At 36.7% G+C, this 20,722-nt stretch overlaps 1 protein-coding gene across 5 annotated transcripts in view; it reads left to right on the forward strand.

Annotated features, from left to right (window-relative positions):
* The window catches only part of LOC134530667 (uncharacterized), a 205,970-nt gene that overhangs the window by 48,269 nt on the left and 136,979 nt on the right, over positions 1 to 20,722 (forward strand). For all 5 annotated transcript variants that reach the window (XM_063365710.1, XM_063365709.1, XM_063365712.1 and 2 more), the window contains one exon: positions 11,795 to 12,001. In XM_063365710.1, coding sequence (XP_063221780.1) covers positions 11,795 to 12,001 — 207 coding nt within the window. The remainder of the gene's footprint in view (positions 1 to 11,794; positions 12,002 to 20,722) is intronic.

Below are 20,722 nucleotides of genomic sequence, written 5' to 3' on the forward strand. Positions count from 1 at the left end.
TGCTCCAACTATTGAAAAATAGTTATACCGTCTCAGTAACCTTCATGGGCATGCGCATAACAAATCACCAAAATTTCATCGCAATCGGATGAATGGTATAGGAACGTATACGGCACAAACAAACGAAAATTAAAGACATGACAAACGCATCAAACGATGGTGCGTTTAAAATTCAAGGCAACTCTATCTATTGACGAAGTTAAGAACAAAACTGTTATTAGCGCCTTTATTTTGCTAGCCACTGCGAGCTCCACTACGCGGACTGGTCTCACCAAGGAGAAAAATATTAATTTGCCAGACCTTACTATGTGTATGATCGTGTGTCAGACATAGAGAATTGACACTCACTCACTATTTGTATGTCTATGACCTATGATATTTTTCTGTTATAAAATGAAATTATCACTTTTTTCACTCCCTTAGGGATAGAATTTCATATTAATATGGGGTCTATGTGTTAATCCAGGTTATAAGCTAGCTGTAGGCCAAATTTCATTCAAATCCATTCAGTAGTTTTTACGTGAAAGAGTAACAAACATCCATCCATCCATCCATACTTACAAACTTTCGCGTTTATAATATTAGTAGGATTTTATATTCGAAGGCTTTCTAGTATTCTCCAGTTGCGATATGTCGACTCGTATTGGTGCATGCTTCTCACAGTATTGCATATGTTTTTTTTTTCAAATAATCATAATAGGTGAAACATCTCTTACAAATATCTATACTGTGATAATTGATTAGATGTCAACAGCCACCCTAATAATCTTAAGCAATTTTATATATGTATAATGATGATTGTCACCATTTTCCTTAACCAGCATGTGCTTCACATGATGCAACTTAATTTTCTTCGCCACATGCATCAGCACAAATTTTCATTTTTCATGAACATCATAGACGTTCACCGATACTTGTTTTTTTTTTTCAGCTCTCGAAGTGACAAAATGCATGATAAACATGGTAGTGATATAGTCCCGCGAAGTTGGATTTATCTTCCAGTTCATGGTATCGATGATCACATGATTAAATTATCACCTTAAAGTTTTCATGTATTTATGGTCTTCATTTTGTGCTTTTACGACTGAATTTTTGAATTATTTCTGGAAGTGGGATGACGAACTATTTTCAAAGAAGATCCAACTTAGTTATTGTTAAATGAAACCACCCTACTGCAGCACGTACTCATTTATATACTTTTTAAGCATGTCTCCTCTTCATGACATATGTTTTCATTGCTGCTATCAACAGCTTTTCGATGTCTCGTGTCTCATAAATGGCATTATTCCTAGTCTTAATGCTCTCTGTCTTTCTCCTCCTCAAAGATTCCAGCTTCCTTTGGTCATGGTCAAGGTATACATTTAATTCAATAGTTACATTTTCTTAACCTCTCAGGTAAGCTGCCCGATTATATTTTACATTATTTCTGCCAAATAATAAAATACTCCAGAAAGCTGATACGGCTTCCACAAAGCAATGACAGTTCATATCTTCACTCCTACCTAAAATTGTATTACATGGGATGGGCTGGTTATTAGAGGACAACGCGAACAGTGAGAAAACAGCAATTCTCAATTCTTGCGGTGGTGATGATGGTGGAGGTGGTGGTGGTGGCAGTGATGATGGTGGTGGTGGTGTCAGTGATGATGGTGGTAGCAATGGTGGTGGCGGTGTTAGTGGTGGTGCAACTCTACTGCATACTCGATCGTGCTGCTTTAAATTATCTCTTCTAGCAAATGATGCACCAAACTTGCTGCAGTTGAATCCATCTTATCTAAGTTGGACTTGCGTGCATCACATGCTTGTCTAAACTCCTTATCAAAGAATCGACACAGCTGTGAGCAGCGAAGTACTTCACCAGCTCCACTGCAGCTATTTATGTCACATACTAGTTTATTATTTCTCGCTATCTTTCTCCTGCATTTGATGCACCAACATTGATTTTTACATTGTCCTATGTATCGGAGGGCACTATGCTTCTTCATAAATACTTCACCATCCCCCTAAAACCATCATTTAAAATAAATTCCGATGTTTTACTTGCCGCAGATTGCGAGGGGGCAGAGGCAGAAGATTTGTTAGCAGCCATCATAACAGAAGATGAAGGAGAACTGCAACATGCAAAGGAACCCAAATAATGATTAGCATCAAAGAATTTATTTAATTTTGGAAAACATGCATGACAAAAGTGACAAATAAAGTTCTTTAATATATTGCTCATTGTAATAATATGTTATATGTTAGTAAAATCGACAGCATAAATTTTGCATTAACTAAAATACATCTATGATAAACGTTATTGAACCTCGAGGTATTTTAATTTTGAAAGTATTGAAAAAATCCATTTATATTCGTTTACAGACACTAATTTAACTACATTTATACATACAACTTATTATAGTGCTTAAATGAATATGATAATATATCAGATTTTGCTAAGTCAAAATTCACTTTGAGAACTACTCAAAATAAAGATATAACATAAATAAAAATATTAATGTTTCAACAAAAAAATAGACTCTTAGAATAGTGTAATGAATACATTGATGAGAAGTTCTCCAACCTATGTGCTGAGAAAATTCATTCCCATAACCTGGGAAAGGCTGCTTGTAGCTTAATCTTTGAGACCCCCGATGGTGATGTTAATAAGCATGGTTAAGTCTGTAATATAATTTTTGACTACTGATACATGACTCTCCATATTGGTGAGACCAGTGTAGACCAAATGTAAACACATTCAGCTCATTTTTGAGTAATGAGTGCGAGTGCTGAATGTCATATTGACAAGACCAATTGCAACTCGAGCAAAAGCAATGAGTAATTTCCACTGATGCAGGGCGTGGTCAGTTGTTAACCAATAATGAGAATCTGGGAGAACCTTTTATGATTTTAGGTTGTTTGTTTGTTTCCGGCATTATAGGAGCCAGCATGTCACATCGATAGAAACCAGTCGCGACAGGACATCCATACTGCTTTTTCTCGTACATTGTTAAAGAATATCTTAGTCTTTTTATGTTTTATATTCCTATATTCATCAATATCAATGTGCAATAACTGTGTTAACAATTATTTCCGAATACTAAATAAAATAATTTACTATGTATCCTATCTAGCTTAAACTACACACATTTTAATTAGAATGATTCCTGATTTAAAAAATTTAATATTATTTGTAAACTATTAATATCTTTACTAAATCAAGTACCCATGTGATCAATTTTAAAGTTGGTCTGTTTAGAATTTTAGTACATACTTTATGTGATGTTAAAGTATTAGGCTTATAGTTGTGCTTTCACTTTCACAGTATTAAATTTGCAGGAATTTAAATAGTTCTTACCAAAATGTAACATTACTTTATATTTATGTCTCATGTAAAGTAAGTCACTAGTAAATGCATATTATTGGTCATTTATTAAAAAAAAGAATTTAGAACTTTCTCGTGAAATAGTGTTTTTTTCAACAAAATAGTTACATTCATAAACCGGTATTTATTTTCTTAAAGGAAATTTTTATTATACATAAAATTATATAATCAACAAATATTTTTTTAAATCGGGGCTGTAAGAACAATTCATTGTAGAGTAATATTTCACAAATAATTTAACAAACCTGTTAGTATTTTCTTCAGAAATTTTTGACACACGTTGTAATTATTTTAGTTTATCTTGCTATAGTAATATTCACTTTGATAATATTGTTTTCTGGCATGAGCTGCAAACACATTTGACAACAATCATTAACATTTTTAACATCGAAGTCAGTCTTACGCACATTGCTGTTCTCAACTTTAACATTGTATTTTGTAGGGCTGGATTCTTGAATGCTAGTGGAAACAAAAAGCGACGTGATGGGATCATTGGAAGTACGCTGGTTCATGTTTCAATCCGGTGCATATAAGTTCACTCAACTTGTCGCTTTCGTTTTGCATGTGCTTTAATTTTTTTGTGGTAGTCAAAGCAGCTTTGTTTCTTTTCTTGTGTAGTGAAAGATGCTGGCTCAAGTGCGTATAGTGTATGGTAATTTCCAATACATTCCTCCATTGCCTCCAGTAACTGTAAGATATATCTGCTTAGGCTGGGCTTCGCTGAAATGTAGAGGTTGAACAATTGAAATGCATCCAAGGCGATGATTCGCAAAATACTGACAGTTTGGAAGTCTGATGACCGCTTACATATGCTATGAAACATGACATTATTTACTTACTATATTTCTCTTTAAGCAGTAGCAGGATTCTCTGAATTAAGTAATAGACAACTTGCTTGCATTAAAACTTACTTCAGAAAACTAGTACGCCCTCCATAGTGAAATTGTTGATGCTACGTATGCTGAATTACACTTCTACGTTTCATGCAAGAAAAAAATTAACTTGCATAAATGCTATATGTTACATTTGTAGTCAAGTATGCTTACAAATAGAAAATTGCAGTTTAAAACTCTGCATCCATAGCAACTGTTCTCGAAAAACGGAGCAAGGTGCATTTAATGATGTTGGGCTGCATCTTATTTAATGATGCTTATCTTTGCACATTACTGCAGCTTGCAGCTGTTTGCATCTTCAAGTCTTCCAGATTAGAATGTGTTTGGCCGACAGAGATTTATAACCCAATCTTCATCTTCACAGAAAAATTTTGCTGGAATTTCAACTGTTTGAAAGTGTTTGGTAAATATTCCAGCAAAAATAAACAGAGCTTCCAAGACATAATTTTATATATGTTGTGGTTAGTATGTCTCTACCTTCATTCTAAGAGGGCTTTTTTTTACAATTTAGAGAATATTGTACTAAGCCATAATTACATTCATGTTTACTCTTATACAGTAGAGACAAAATTACTATATTGATCCTTCGATGTTTGAAACACAAAATCAATAGGACTGTATTCTTGAATGCTGATGCTTGAACAGCAATGATGGCAAACGATAAAAGCGTAACAGTGACGTGCAGTGACCATTAACCAGGTCTGCCTAGAAACATGGTTGAGTGCTTGAAGACAAGCCTCGCCGCTGAATATAACTCCCTTATAATTGAAGATTAAAAGGGCTGTCATTATGGTTATGTCCATAACAGCATTGGATATCCGTGGGATATCACTGATATATTCTTCATAGCCTAAATGCATCCCGGAAAACCTATGGTTATCCTGCATATTACTTATCTTGTCACAAATTTCTGTTTTGTACATATAGTCATATTTTTTTAAATATTATTGTATAATTTTTACTAAAAATTTAATATTAACGTATAATAGGCCTATTTCTAAGTGCGGGATATTTAGAATAACCAATGGTAATCCTACGATTAAGTTTATGGGCTATTCCCAATTCAAATTTAGATATATCATAAGTCCAATGATTGATTATCCTTACAATGTATAGTTCTGGTAATTAAGTCAGTAAATAAAAGTTAATTAACTTTTTGAATTTTCTTACAAAGGACCTTTATCAAACATCATTTGTAGTTAGTTTCTCACCTTCGCTGTTCTGCGTCGCGACCGCGACAGGCCTCTCGAAAAGGCGGCTCACAAACTGGTTTACCGGCGAGGTTGCACCAGTTCATTGCGGAGTACACAGAAAAGTGCACTTCGCAGACGTGGCCGCGGGTTCCCACCTGGGATGTGCACCGCGCGCGAACCAACACCTGGAGGGCCGAGGGTTGTGGTGGGGGGGGGGGGGGGGGGGGGGCTGGCGATGTGGCGGACACCTGGAAAGAATGGGTGCGTGGTCACGATGCAAAGTGACTGGTACTGAAAAGGCATTGAGCCCGCGTTAGTTTAGCCAGCATGGTCGCCCTGTCGACGACATTCCTGCGCAGGTCCAAACAAACAGATGACACGCACGAGGGCGTAAGCCCGATTACCGACAACCGGACAAAGCAAGTTACGTAAGTGGTAATAAAAAGCACGTAAGGAACTAATGCATTAATTAAACGACCTCTACGTCAAACGGCTGAGGGAGGCTGGTAATAGAGTCGAGAATGTAAGGGTTTGGAATGTCTCTGGCACAGAGACATGAAAGGAACCGCGGAGCACGTCCAGCTTCGAGGCTCATTTGATTTGGTATTGCTGCTCCACCTGGCCACCACGCTAGGCACACATGTCGACTCAATGGTTGCTCGAGGCCGCGTTTGTGGAAAGGAATTGGCAGTTTGGTTACTTTATTTTTTACCTTCATACACGACTGTTTGACAAATCTAGATATTGAAATACCTAAAATTTGAAATTTTGGCCACTTTTAAGGCAGAGATCACAAAAAAAAAAAATTCAAGACCATAACTTAGACATTGACAGTATTATTACAGATGTATGTAGTCCCAGAAATTAATTCAATGCTAACACCAATGTCATTAAATGGTTGAAACTATTTGTAGCAGCCAGTCATTATTTACTTTAAACATAAAAAAAAATCTATATACTTTAACGAATCTAAATATTCGAAATTAAACTATTGTATTGAAAAATATTATGGCTAAGATGGTGTCTTTCAAATCCTTTCAGTTCTCTTTGTGGAAAGTCACAAGCACATATTGTGCTAGGGGAATGGCGTGCTCCGGGGAATAAAACACGTGGGGTAATTAGTGTTTTTTTTTCCTTTGCCTCCCGCTGAGAACACATGTGCTGTCTGTACGCTCTAACCAGCCACTCAGATGGGTATTCATTTAATGAGTTGGCATCAAGCACCTTGTCAGTGGCAGTACATGAGTTTAAGTGATATGTAAACATCTAAACTCGGTAACGAGCTGACTCACGTGTTCTCGTGTTGTTCATGTTGCAAATAAACTTACAATGCAAAACTCAGACACGAAATTTAACGTAGAATTCTTTAAAATAATGCCGAAAGTGAAAAATATACCAATCAATAAGTATTCGCTTTCCAAGTACCAAATTTTTTCGCGATAATTACACACATACTTCTGCACCAGCAGCTAGAATTCGCTGCCTGAATCGTAAACGTTGCTTGGCACCATCACGCACAGATAGCAGCATGATACAACCTAAAATTTTTAAACTATAAGAAACGGCACCGATAAACGTGAAAATGACTTGAAAAAAATTCCTAAACCCCAGCTTTCGACCTGATTTTGACAAGGAATTTTATTAAAATACTGCCTATATTGATAAAATTCACTAAACAGTTAATACTATAAAGTTTCCGCACATGTTAGAAGTTATACTTATATGTAAATACTAAAATATTAATCTGAATCATTTTAAATCACATATTATAGCACTAAGTATATGTTTGTGTATTTTTTTTTTTTTTTGAATGACTGAAATTAGTCTGTAAATACTTCGTACGAACAAACCTTAACTTTAATGAGCTGATTCGACATTATCATTACATAATATTATAATATTATGTTATTTATAAAAGTAATACGTCAAAAATTCATCTTTGAGCTTTACACGCGCGTGCTCTACACTGTGCTGCTGAGCCTATTTTAATTTTGCAAGGAGAATATGTACTATAATCATTGTAATGCCAGTTTTCCTAGGTATTTTAAAACTTGAGATTACTTTTTACTACGTCTATTTTAGTTTTCCAAATAAATTCCAAGGTAGTTTTACTATTATAATGTTTAATTTGGCACTCCAATATGTTGTTTGTCCTCTAATGTCCACGGAAGTGACTATAAACGGGTTTATGTTGCTACCCATGAGTTCGCCATCTTGAAGACTTCGGCACCGTGGTTACACATTTTGCTTCATTCTACTTCTGTTCCATTCACGAAATTACTTCTACCAAATGCCGTATACTGATAGCTAAGATGTTTACACTTTTTGTATTGAAAGAACTTACGTCAACAACAAGGGTTTGGAAAGTTACATTATCATTCTCAACACGCATCACTGAATTTGTGGTTTGTTATTTCAAGTGTTGTAACAGTTCACTTTGCATCACCCAAAACATCATACATCCATCACTGAGATCTCGTATTTTTTTTTTTTTTCATAACTTCAGGGAAGTATATATCCCCCCTCCCCAATTCTCTCCCGAGCCTGATGGGAACTGCACTTCGTGTGTCGTTCGCGATAAGATGTGCGTCACTTGTACCACAACCAGTGATAGCGGACGATGATACACAAAACAATAATTCTATGCCTAGTTAAAGTTGGATACACCGTTAAATATTGCACATTATATTAACTTATCTTCAGCAGATAACTCGCTTCCAAGCTACCCAGCACCAGCCATAGTAATGTAAGATGTTCGAAAATCTGTAGTTTAAAAACAGGTACTACATCCCAAATAGGGTGCGTTCATAGTTTACATTTTTTTTAATACAAGATGTTCGCCATGTTCGCAATGTTCGCTATGTTCGCTATGTTCGCTGCGCCAGGTGGCCAGACAGGATAGTCTAATTCGCGATCGGGAAGACGCATGACGTGGGATTCAAGTGATAATTCCAAATATTCTGCTGGCTCTAACAGTATGTAAACGTATAAAGGAATGGGTTCATGTAGTTAACGCAACAAGAGACTGTGAAAACTAAAAAACAAAACGAAGATCATTTTAGAATAAATGCAACTCTGTTTGATAGCATTTTATTGAAATAAAACCCCATGCATTGTCCTGCATTTCCTGCTTTATATATTCTTTCAACGATTTAGTTCATAAACATGAATATTTTCGTAATCTTTCAATGAACTTTTCCGCCAACATGTCTATTTATAGCTCAATACTGAGAGAAACAAAAATTTATAAAAAGCAAACGTAGAAGTACAGCACAATTCCGCGCGAAAACAGATGATTTCTTTATCTGCGCATGCGCGAAGTCAGCGACGTTTATAAAAATAGCCGCGAACCAAACACTCGGCGACTTCGACAACATAGCGAACATAGCGAACACGGCTTGGTATGTCCAGTGACACCTGAGATGCAGCTGGCTATAGTTTACTCGCGTAGAGAACATCGCGAACTTAGCGAGCACAGCGCCCTGTGTGGTCGTAGCTTAAATGTAGAAGCTGCCTCTATCACCAATCGAGACTTACAACTGCAGAATGTACTTTCGCCGGAATTATGGAGTGAGTACACACTGGGATCGACTTCCTTGCCTATCCTGCCAGAGAAGTCTACCGAATATGAGAATATTGCAGACGAAGAAGGGTCGTCTCTTCAAAACGTTATTAAAGAGTTTTACTACTTTAGAAAAGACGTGGCAGAATGCACATGCAAGAGGAATGGATTATCTATATAACTGCTGTAAGAACTCAGAAATCTTTGGGAAGATGACGAGCTCCAGTCTAACATTCCACTAAACAAGAATTCCTTCGAAGATATATTAAAATTATTAATGTGTTAATTTTTGCTTTACTTGCTTATTAAATATGTTATTTGACAAAAAAAAAACATATTTTTAGTTAACTGTAGTTTAGTGCCATATGCTAATAAATTCATTAATATAAAACCCATTAAGGTTAATTACGTGTTTTGAAATTATTATGTGTTTGGTAGAAAATATTATTTTGATACAAAAAAAATAAAAACAGAAGTCAATGGGGCGAAGGTTTATTTTATTTTTACCAACGAAAATAAACGCGCAAGTGAAAGTATATGCAAGAAAATTAACACATACATAAAAGTGCATAAAAGAAAATGAATGTGTTTTCTGAATGGTGAATTAATAAACTGTGCTGAATTCGTATATTGTAGTCAAATGACTACAAGTAAATATCAAATAAGATACAAAAATTAAAACATTTTAATTAAATAACGTGTATTTAAGACAATGTAAAAATGTATATTAATGAAACATTTTTTTTTTCACACTGAAGGCAACCTAATTAGGTAATTCAAACTTTAAATCTAAAAGAGTTGTTCCTAAATTCTATTTTTATATGCAGGTTGAGCCTGAATTTCACTGAAAAACTGATGCTGCAGGTTCATCACGAAAAAATAAGTTGAAAATTTATCATGTCGCGAACATTTATGGGAAAAAGTGTACACTCCCAATTATTTGAATGCAATTTCATGATAGTGACAAGTTTTTGGTTGTTTTAAAACTTATTTTTTAAAATAAAAATCATTCAGACGCTTAGTTTTCCATTTCAAAAACGTTCTCTATATTTTGCAATAAAAGAGATGTTCAGGTCCAACTTCAAAGGTGTTTAGGCTAATGACTTTGGGAAGCACTTTAGACCATACCTAAGTCGTACACATATTTTCAACTTATTTGCAGCCGAAGTTTACTAGTTCCTATATACTATATTGTTGACTATCTTACATTGTGTCTCGGCAGCAGAGTATTTAAATGCACTGGTCCCGCCATTCAGAGCTTCAAGTCTCCTCAATGCCAAACAGTTTAAAATAAATATTAAATAAAATAGGTAATGATAGTAAAATATAAATCTATCAGCAAATAAAACGTTGACTCTTAGAATTGGAAAGCAACTTTGGAACCAATAGCGACACCAACAGGCTCTAGCAAACTCGATGGGAATTAAAGAGGTAAGTGACATCTACATTATTAAAATATCAGACAATACCAGCGCCCCAATTGCTAAGTTGAAGAACTAAAAATGAGGCGAGGTAACACTCTTGATAAGCAAAGTCAAAACCAAGAGGGTGAGTGAAATGCATGTGACTATAAATGAGCCTATGAAAACTATGAGGAATAAACAAAATAAGTGTTTACAAACGAAATTGATATGATGATGCAATACGAAATTGCATCTATAAAATTATGATGTAATAATACAAAATGGTGGCTGTGACAATATGACGTAATGTAAGGTAGCGAAAATGACATACTATAAGATGGCAGTGGAGATATTTCATTCAAATGATGCAATTGATGTTATACAATATGGTGGTGGTGACATATCCAAGATGATGTAAGTAATGTCATCCAAGATGGTGGCAATACCATTGAGGTCTAATGTCACAGTATCTCGCACCTCAGGCTAAAGCCTTGCCTGAGTTTGCTGGCTTGTTCGTATTTCACAATATTGTAACATGGATGCCATTGCTGTCACTCCATGAAGGTCTACTTTGTATGACACACATTTAACATAGCATTTCACCCTCTTTTATAATACTGTATGTTCGTTGCAAGGGGTATGAATATTTGGGACACGTATTATATAATACTAGCTGATGTGCCCGTACTTTACTACGGAAAACTACAGGCAGAACACACACACACTGCTCAATATACGTATATGTAAAAATACATTATAGAATTTTGAAAATTCACTATTCCACCCCCATTCAGATTCTTGGGAGTTTATTTCTAGAAAATCATTTATTAGTAAATGTTAATTTAGCTTAAGTACCTATCATACATGTCAAATTATAAGTTTGTATGCCTCATAGTTTCAAAGAGAGTGTCGCTCACTGAATTCTCTAACCCTTCCTGTTCACTCTCTTGGGAGTTCAATTACGTGGATGTTTCTGTAGCATAAGGAACACACAAGTTAAATTTCAAGTTTGTAGGTCTTTTAGTTCCGGAAGTAGTGTCACCTACTGTATTCCCTAACCCACTCCTGTGCGTTACCTTGGGCAATGCGTTGTTATTGGATGTTCATGTAACATTATGGACATACTGCCAAATTTCGTTTGTAAGTGTTATATCGTTCCGGAGAATTCGTGATGAGTGGGTCAGTGAGTGGTATATCATGTATGTGTAAAGCATCGAAATTCCAACATACACAGCATCATGAGATTTAATATGAGCGATGCGCTAAGTGCATCCACCGTGACGTGAGGCTTCCAACAGTTCAACGTTGTGGCAAGACAATATTCTTGTTGTTGTTTGTGATCTGCGGGCGAGGTCCTGAGAGACTAGTTTTGCTCGGAGGTGGTTCCGGCGGCCATCGAGCCGGCCAGAGCGACGGGCGGCTGCGGGGTGAACGGAGGGAACGGAGGGAACGGAGGCGCGGCTTCGCGCGGCGCGGGGAAGGGCGGCCTGACGCGGGTCACCACCACCACGACGACGAGCAAGACGATCACGACGACCAAGGCCAACTGCGGCGCGCCGGGCTCGTCCGCGGCGAGCGCCCTCCAGGTAAGTGGTCGCCTCGCGGCTGTACCTAGCCTGTCCCGCGCTTGGACTGCAGTGCACTGTTGCCGGAGTGTTCACGGCGGAGCTGGGGGCGGGTCGGTGGGGCCGAAGTTGGGACGGGTCTCCTCAATCTCTCGACCTAACCGTGCACTCTCCAGTAACATATTCCGCGATTGGAAATGGCGGAATCCATTTCCCGGTTCTTGTAACCCATGTTAGGCACTGGTAACAGTGTCAGGCATGTAAAAGACCCACCTTTCTCCTAACCAGGATCACGCCCTAACGGGATTACATGCCTGGGGGAGTATCGATGTTAAGTTGAGGTGTGAACCTAATGTACACGTTGCCAAGTGTTATTTTGTACAGCGCTGACACTTATAATAGGTTAAATATGTTGTAATATTTGTTTCAATTTTCCAAGACTATAAAATACTGTCTTTTGACAGTATTAATAAACTTGTAAAAATTGTGTAAGAAAAAAAATGTTTTCCTAAACACCAATTATTATTTCACAAGGGAAAAAAAACTATACATAGCAGTTGGTCACTACCAATAACAAGGAATTCTATTAATTTTATGTGACAGCAAACAAAGCCAATATTTTAATAGTAAATTATATCAATTAAAAATATGCCAAAATGGTTGAAAGAAATAATTGGATATCAGATGACGCTCGTAGTAAAAAATACAAGAAAAATGTCATTTCCAAGATTATTATTCCAAATTTCATTACAAAATAAAAATTTTAATACATTAAAAAAATATATTGCACTATAATGTTGTGTCTATTTTTTTTTTTTGCTCTTTGCATGTATCTGGCAAAAGAAAACTCAAAAACAAGGACAGCATTAAAATCAGATATTGGGCGTTTGTAAAGAGAGCATAATTTCCCATTCAAACACACGATGCAGGCTAAATATGAGACACGCATTAACTCGGATATAGGCCGTGAGTGCAAGTTTTGCAGTAGAAATTTTCCGAGAACATCGTTGAACGGCTTACTTGCGGAATAGAACTGTAAGAAAAGTGTCATATTGGACGGCAGTTGGTGAAGCTTCGTTGAGGTTATAGAATCCCGTGTTAATTTGTATGCCGAATTCGTGTATTTGTTTTTATTACGAGTGCATTTAAACATGCTCTGAGTCAAATAATTACTAAACACTTAAAAAAAATTCAACAAAAACACATGTCTGTTGATACATCCTCGAGAAAACTATTTTTTTTTGCTTTGTGTACGCATCATCTGACTTTTACAGTTCTTTTCGCAAATGTGTATTAAGCCACTGATGACCTTTTGCGCAGAAGACAAGCATGATCCACACGACCATGTCCGAATTCGAGGAGGTGCTCGCTATAGCTGGACTCACAATGATCCGTCGCATCGGTCCGTCACTCGTCCGTCCACCATCTGTCCGTCCGTCAACAAGCCGAGCGATTCACAATCATCCGCACGTCCATTATTATATTATTTTACTTGGGTGTTGCCAACAACTATTATGGCTTATATTTTTGAAGAAATTTTTTTTGAAGGTTTAACAGTTGGACGATGATGCACTTATAAATGACTAAACCAACTCTAAAATATTTATTTAAATATATCGTCGGCCTACTTCTTAAACCTCATAACTCCATTTCAGTCAATTTTACAGGAGAACTTATGAGCTTTTGGAGCACGGTTTCGACTGACAAAGATACGAGGTTTTATAATATTTGTGAATAGAAAAGAGACTAAGTAGAGTTGACTTACGAGGTTTTATCAGCATATGCACTATGAAAAAATGAAAAAATACACCAATCACATCCGGAATATTAAACTGGGAAAATCTGGACTTACGAGGTTTTAGAAGTAAGCCGACGATATTTTCGAGTTATCGTGCATTATTAATCACTTTCGTGTTTCAAGACAACTATTGTTTCAAATATTAAACCTAAAACGTGTTCGTAAGCAAGTTAAAAACATAATACGAATGCTTTTCAGACGTTTTCATCCGTCAGTTGAAAGTTAAAGCTTGTCCAGGTTTAAGCGGATGGATGGAATTTTTCGGGCCATCTGATTGGCCGTATGTCACATGATTGACTGACGGACGAGTGACGGACGGAAGAGACGGATCATTGTGAGTCCAGCTTATCCCTAAGCATGCACCCTCTGGCCCACTCTTGGCTCACTCTTAAATGTTAACTACACTAACACTGTTGACTACACTTGTCAAAACTATCTACTCTAGCTATAATTTAACTTTGCCTGGCCAGTTAAAAAACTTATTCCAAATGCCTACAATATTTTTACACCACGAATTTTCTTGTATAATCGTTCCCATAAAATTATATTACGAAGTACTTGAAATTTTAAAAGTATAATCGAAAGCAATTTCAGGCCGTCAGTTGCATATGACACATTAAATTAGTGACCTGTCCACATTTTAAAAATTTTTCCTTTATCACTTTTTTTTAACAAGGGTGTTTAGTTATAATCTAAAAGTGTGTTCACGTTTCGAAAATCAAAATGGCTTCCGAAAAGTAAACGAAAGTGTGCAGCGAGTGAATACTTCTCTCCTTCGGGCTGGAGAACACACAGCCCAATCTGTGACGTCAGGAGAGGGCGAGAGAGGGCGAGAGAGGGCGGGAGCAAGCTCAGCGAGTTGGGACACGGCATAAGGTTCCTTCACCTGTCATGTTGGATTGTATTTGCTAGGTTTATGAAGATGAAATTAGAAAATGGGACTGTTGTACAAAGGTTTACAGAATACGAACTTCTATAAATTACCATAGCTGCTAGTGGCGGATCCAGGGCGAATTATATGGGGGATATATCTCCCCGTGAAGCATATCGTTTTATATATTTGACTGGTTTTTTATGCTATAAAGTTTAAATTCAAATTTTGTTTAGTTTTTCTTGCTGATTCCAATGCCAAAGTTTAACCATCATAATATAAATAATTTTATCTTAAAAATAAATCTGCAAATACAATTACTTATCGTGATTTAAATTTTTTTATTATTGGAAATTGCATACGATCTTTTCAAATCGTATCTCATTGATTTGATGGACTTCTCTCAGGTAATCTTACTTCACTTAACTCTGAAATATAGTTTAAATAATTCTCAATCCAAGATAGAGACGTTATTGTCGTGAAGCATGTAGACATTCTAGCTTCACTTATCGCCACAAGAAGTGTCTCTTAGTCCTGAGGGCGCAATTTGACTGCCTGCACTGCGGTTTCTGTAAAGAAAAATGGCACAGAAAACAGTTAATTTCCAACTAAATAGCACCCAAAGTACAATGGAAGATGTGATATGTCGTGGATTCACTAACTGTAAATTTCTGGAGTTCAGATGAACATTTTTGGGAGTCCTACTGAAGATCTACCTTTAGCTCCTTGTATATCAACGCCATGTGCTCAGTGACTTGTATGCATGCATATATCACGTTAAACTGTCTAACTGTCACAAATATATAAATATACAGTATAACTTTTACAACAAATCTTCCGCTAAAGTTCATAGACGAAGAGTGCAACGTGGTGTGAACCAAGAAGATTACAAGACACCGAACTATTCACACCAAGTTACACACGGCGCTCGACAAGCCTCGCATAGAGCGCGCTGCGGTCGGAGAGCTTCGGCGGGGAAGCTGAAAAGAGAAGGAGGGGGGAAACAAACTCACAGGGAAAGGAGAGTGGAGAGAGGGGTGGGAAGGCTGTGACGTAGCGACAAACGAGGCGGCGGGCCGCTTCAAGAGAAACGTACCGTAAAATTACTGGAAAACATTGTTTGCAAACAAAAACAGGTACAAGAATGTAACATGTTGTCAACGATGAGAAAAAATTGTATTTGCCAACAATTTTTAATGTCTAAAACATTCATGTTTGCAATTTCTTCTCATCTTCTTCTGAACGCACAAACCATTCTCTTCCTTCATCTTGGTTATTCCAAAACAACAGATTTCAGAAACTGGACTTAGGGTAGGGCGGGGTTAGTTGAGCACTTTTTCACTTGAGCGGTTATAGCTCCTCAACGATAAGTATTAATAGCTTGTTATGCATACTGAAGGATTACGAATTCATCATTTTGCAAAAGTGTCAATAGTAATTTATTTCTTACAAGTCGACTTTAAGAGCTACAGCTGTTTAAATGCAGAAAGTCAAGTATGCCCAACGTACCCCATAGGTGAGGTAAGTTGAGCAAGGGTATGGGGCAAATTGAGCACTTAGAATGTCTAGCCAAATGATGGGTTGAATGTTAACTAGACATGAAATAAAATTTCTGTTTGATAATTAACTTTTTATTCATAGTCTTTTAGTGACAAAACAATTAAATTAATAGTAATTTTCTTTGAATAATAAACTGAAAATAGAATCAACAAAACATCAACGTATCTTAAGCTTAACTTTGGAATTAGCTTGTCTTTCTGATCAAATTCAGACTTGAATATTTATATACCTAATTATCAATAAAGCTTATCTTAATAATAAAATATTAATATATAAAATAAAATATAAATGAGATATAGGAAACTTAATTTTCGTTGGCACTGTTGCAATTGTAACAAGTATTTCTTTAAAGAATCCTCTTGCGTGGGAGAAAATACTTGCCTCGGTGTTGCATAACCCATGGATGAATCACCACCTTTGTTTAATTTCTTCAAAAATCTGGTCAAAGTCATCAGTTTGATGATACCGAATTCTTTTGCGGCGGCATTCACGCTTTTTCCCTCATCGTTGACCGCCTTTGCAGCATCATTTAAGTTTTGAGTAGAGTAAGAACATCTCATAGTCCTTCTTTTATAGGCCTAAGTCCGCATCCTAAAAAAAAAAAAAAAAAAAAAAAAAAAAAAAAAAAAAAAAACACACACATATATATTACTTTAGTTCTAAGTCGTGGGATTGGTTGAGCAACTATAGCTCAACTAATCGGAATCCGAAAATTTAAAACAAAAATGAGGTTATGAAAAACCGGTTAGAATTATACCCTAAATATTTATACATATCAAAAGTACTATAAATTTATTAAAGTTTAACACTTACCTGATTAAAATCGGACAACACTTAACTATTACTGAAGAAATATTCCGCTTTATAATTATTTTACTTTTTGGTTACAAAATAAACAATGCGCGCGTGTACATCACTCGATCGACTAGTCGCCACTGGCGGTGTCGTGATGAGTTCCCCTCCCGCGACCCCTTCTTTCCGCTATTTGATTCCTTCGCGTGCGGTGAATAGTTTTCGAGATATTTAGATTGCCCAACTTGCCCCTATGCTCAACGAGCCCCACCCTACCCTACTTTTTTTTTTTAACCCATGACGTTTCATTGGCTCGACATTTTTAACGTAGTACGTTCAGTAAGACGTTAAGTCTTGGAACTATTTTTTCTTGATTTTCTATCAACTTGTCACTGTGTAAAGCTTTATTTGTTGTGCTGAATTTATAATGCAGCTACGGGCAGTGAATTTTGAGGTGAAACTTCTTTACCATCAGTAGGTTAGGGGAACTGTCTTCCCGGGCACATGTACAGTGCGCAGAGCTTCAGGAAAAACAACGCAAATTAAAAACTAGTCAGGATTTTCGAGTAAGGTCTATTTATGAAAAGTACTTTTGATTTCGGATTAAGGTTTTAAACTGTATTTTTAGAAGAGTGAAAATGGCTAAAAGGCTTGTTTTGAGAGTAATTTTTAGGCATAAAACAACCGGTACTGATTCTTGAAAGCACTTAAGGGCCTTGCATTACATCTTCATCGTCATTTCTCCGCCATATAATGTTACGGTCACTGCTCAAACTTCACAGTTTTCCTGTGACAACGAGAAAACTGCGCGCCAGCTCAGAGCCTTGTGCTTAGAGGCTGTACCGCGCTGGAAATACCAACGAGCGCCGAGCTGATAAATCCCCCCCCCCCCCCCCCAATCAAACACATGGGCCTATACACCCCGACCAGACGGCCCCCTTAAGTCAAAACGATGACTCATAAATATAATGAAAAGGGGCAACGCCCAGGAGTAGGGCATCAGATGATGGATAGGGCGGAATAGAGAGTCAGACAACTATAGGACTCCTTGCGGGTTTTTCTTCGCTATGATCATTACATTTTTGAACCTCCGGTGTGAACCTTCATTATCGATTTTTTTTTTTCACCGCTCAAGTGGATTTCTGTACAGGAACTGATTACCTCCCCCCCCCCCCCAAATTAATTATAAGATTGTTTATACAGGCTAGAATGGCATGTAAAGGTGCATGTTATCACATAAATTCTTGTTATAGTTTGTACGAGAAAATAAGTGGAGCTTCCAATGGCCACCAGTTCAATTGTGTGCAGTTCGGGTGTTCGCGCCGTAGATTTTTCGTGAAAAAGTTGGGATAAAATCATATTATTCATTTCCTTTTTGACGTTGTCGTAGCTATCGTATTCTTTCGGCACTTGACTTTTAAGGCTTTTTGGATTCCTTCTGAAGCGAACTTTCCTCTGATTTACTTTTTATATAATTCCGAGTATATTTAAGTCATATGATACGACATATTTAATTATTTTGTAATTTTCAATTTAATACCGATTTTAACTTATATCCCAGCGAATATTGTCTCACTTTGAGTCTTAGTATTTCTCCGCAGGCTCTTCACAATGCCACCCGAAACAACTTTCTAGCTAAACGCGTTTCCACGCTACACCAATTTATATAACTTTACACAAAGCTAATTCGTAACAATCACGCACATACATATATACTGGTACGATGACGCCACAGGCAAAACAAATACTGCGCGACAAACACGTACAGACATGATCTATCCGTCGTGGGCTCAACCATTGTTGACGCATTGTTTGCGGCACAAATCTGACTGTATTTTGTCACACAAGAAAGTTCGACCGACTATCACTGTAACGAGCGAATAGACGTTTTCACGTCAAAGATACTTAGCTCGTAGCCAACTGAACTGTACGTTCAACACAGAGCAATGCATAAATTAATTCATACACAGTATATTAATTTATTTTTAAATGTGGTCTGACGGTCTACAAAGGTAGACGTTACAGATATATTTTAACATCGTAGGGTATGGAACAGAGGCTCAAGATAACGTAACTCCAAGTGTATAGGCCTACACAGAGTTCTTTATTCAAAATTCAAACTTGGAGGTAGTAGAAGGTAGTAGGACGAGTAAAATTTTCTTCAGCGTGCCCAGAGTTAAGCCCGCCGCACACGGTACAATATTCCTTACAATATTGTAAGCTAGGAGTCGTACTGGCTCTACTACTAGTTTCTTCACTCGAATTCAAACTGGATACTAGTAGCTGTACGAGCTGGGCTACTGGTTTTGCGTAATAGACAGCGTCCTATTTTCGTTGCTTGGTGTGTTCCAATATTTAAGGAGTGGTCAATCAGAACTCACGAAAACAGCATGAGGGGTTGTTTACACTTTTAAGCGCGCATGTCGTGATAAACATGGACGGAAAGAAGTGGATTAGTGACCAACTCCTCGTTTTAATAAATGCATACAAAGAAGAGCCTTGTTTGTATGCAGTAAAAAATGTGAATAATCTTAATAAAAATTTGTTGTGGAGAATATTCTCTTAACAAAACTAGTAAGGCAGCTAGAATCGTGTGCAGCAGAAACTTGTAGCGCACCTAGTGTTTCAGCTTGTAGCCTACACAGTACAGAAACCAGTAAGCATTCTAGTAAGCAAACTAGTAGAAAATATTGTACCGTGTGCGGTGGGCTTTAGCTACCGACGTTAAACACGCCAAAAAACTTCGTTCGCAAATGTTTCGAAGGTAGGCATCTCTTCTTCATTTTCATAACTCATTGGTTTATATTTTAACGGCACTGAGTTTGCCTAAACCCTTTGGATTATACCGGGGAATGTGAATGTGTAAGTAAGATTCAGGAAGTGAGACTTCTAGTTCGTCTGTTACGTTGGTGGACAGCGGATCTCGTGGTGTAGTTTATACGGTAAGTTATTTAATTGCTAATACTTTAGAATTAGATAATATTAATACCATAAGCTGCAGTGACTTCGGTGATCAAAGAGGCATGAATGGAATCAATGGAAGGTAGGCAACACTGTGTACTCTGACGCAGTCAGAGCTACGCAATGCCAATAATAAAACATCTGAGATCTTTCACGTAATACCAATAGTTCATTTTAACAAAATAAATATTCTTATTGCTATCCTCTATTTCAACCTCCCCCTTCCTCCCCCACCCTAAAAAAAAAATTTCGAAAATTTTGACACATTATAGAAGTTTAAAATGGTACATCAATCAGTAATGAAGTCAAAATATTTACATTTGTAGTCAGAGATATTGTTTGTGAACTAATTTTGCAAGTGTTAAGATAAGAGAGGTAGAGCTGTATCTCAAAATGACTATACAAAAATTTAACTAGGAAATAGTTAACGTCTTAAATGCCAAGTTAAAAAAAATACAGAAATTGTGTTTTTAGTTTTCACAGATGATACTTTAGCTCCTTAAGCATACAATAATTATTGCTATTGTCATTCGAAAATTGAAGATAGGAGGGCATTGAATATTTTGGAAACTTTAAAGGAAAAAATGCTTTTTAAAGGCTATTGACAAACAAATGTATTATTATAAAGGAAGTTGGAATTTAAAAAACATGCTTGTGATGAAAATCAAACATCCTTTTGTAGAACCCACACACACACACACACTTTTACAATTTGTTTTTTTTCCCCTAGAAATGAAAGGAAAAATAAACACTCCAATGC

This window comes from Bacillus rossius, chromosome 3 (genome assembly GCF_032445375.1).
Source record: "Bacillus rossius redtenbacheri isolate Brsri chromosome 3, Brsri_v3, whole genome shotgun sequence".
Lineage (NCBI taxonomy): Eukaryota > Metazoa > Arthropoda > Insecta > Phasmatodea > Bacillidae > Bacillus > Bacillus rossius.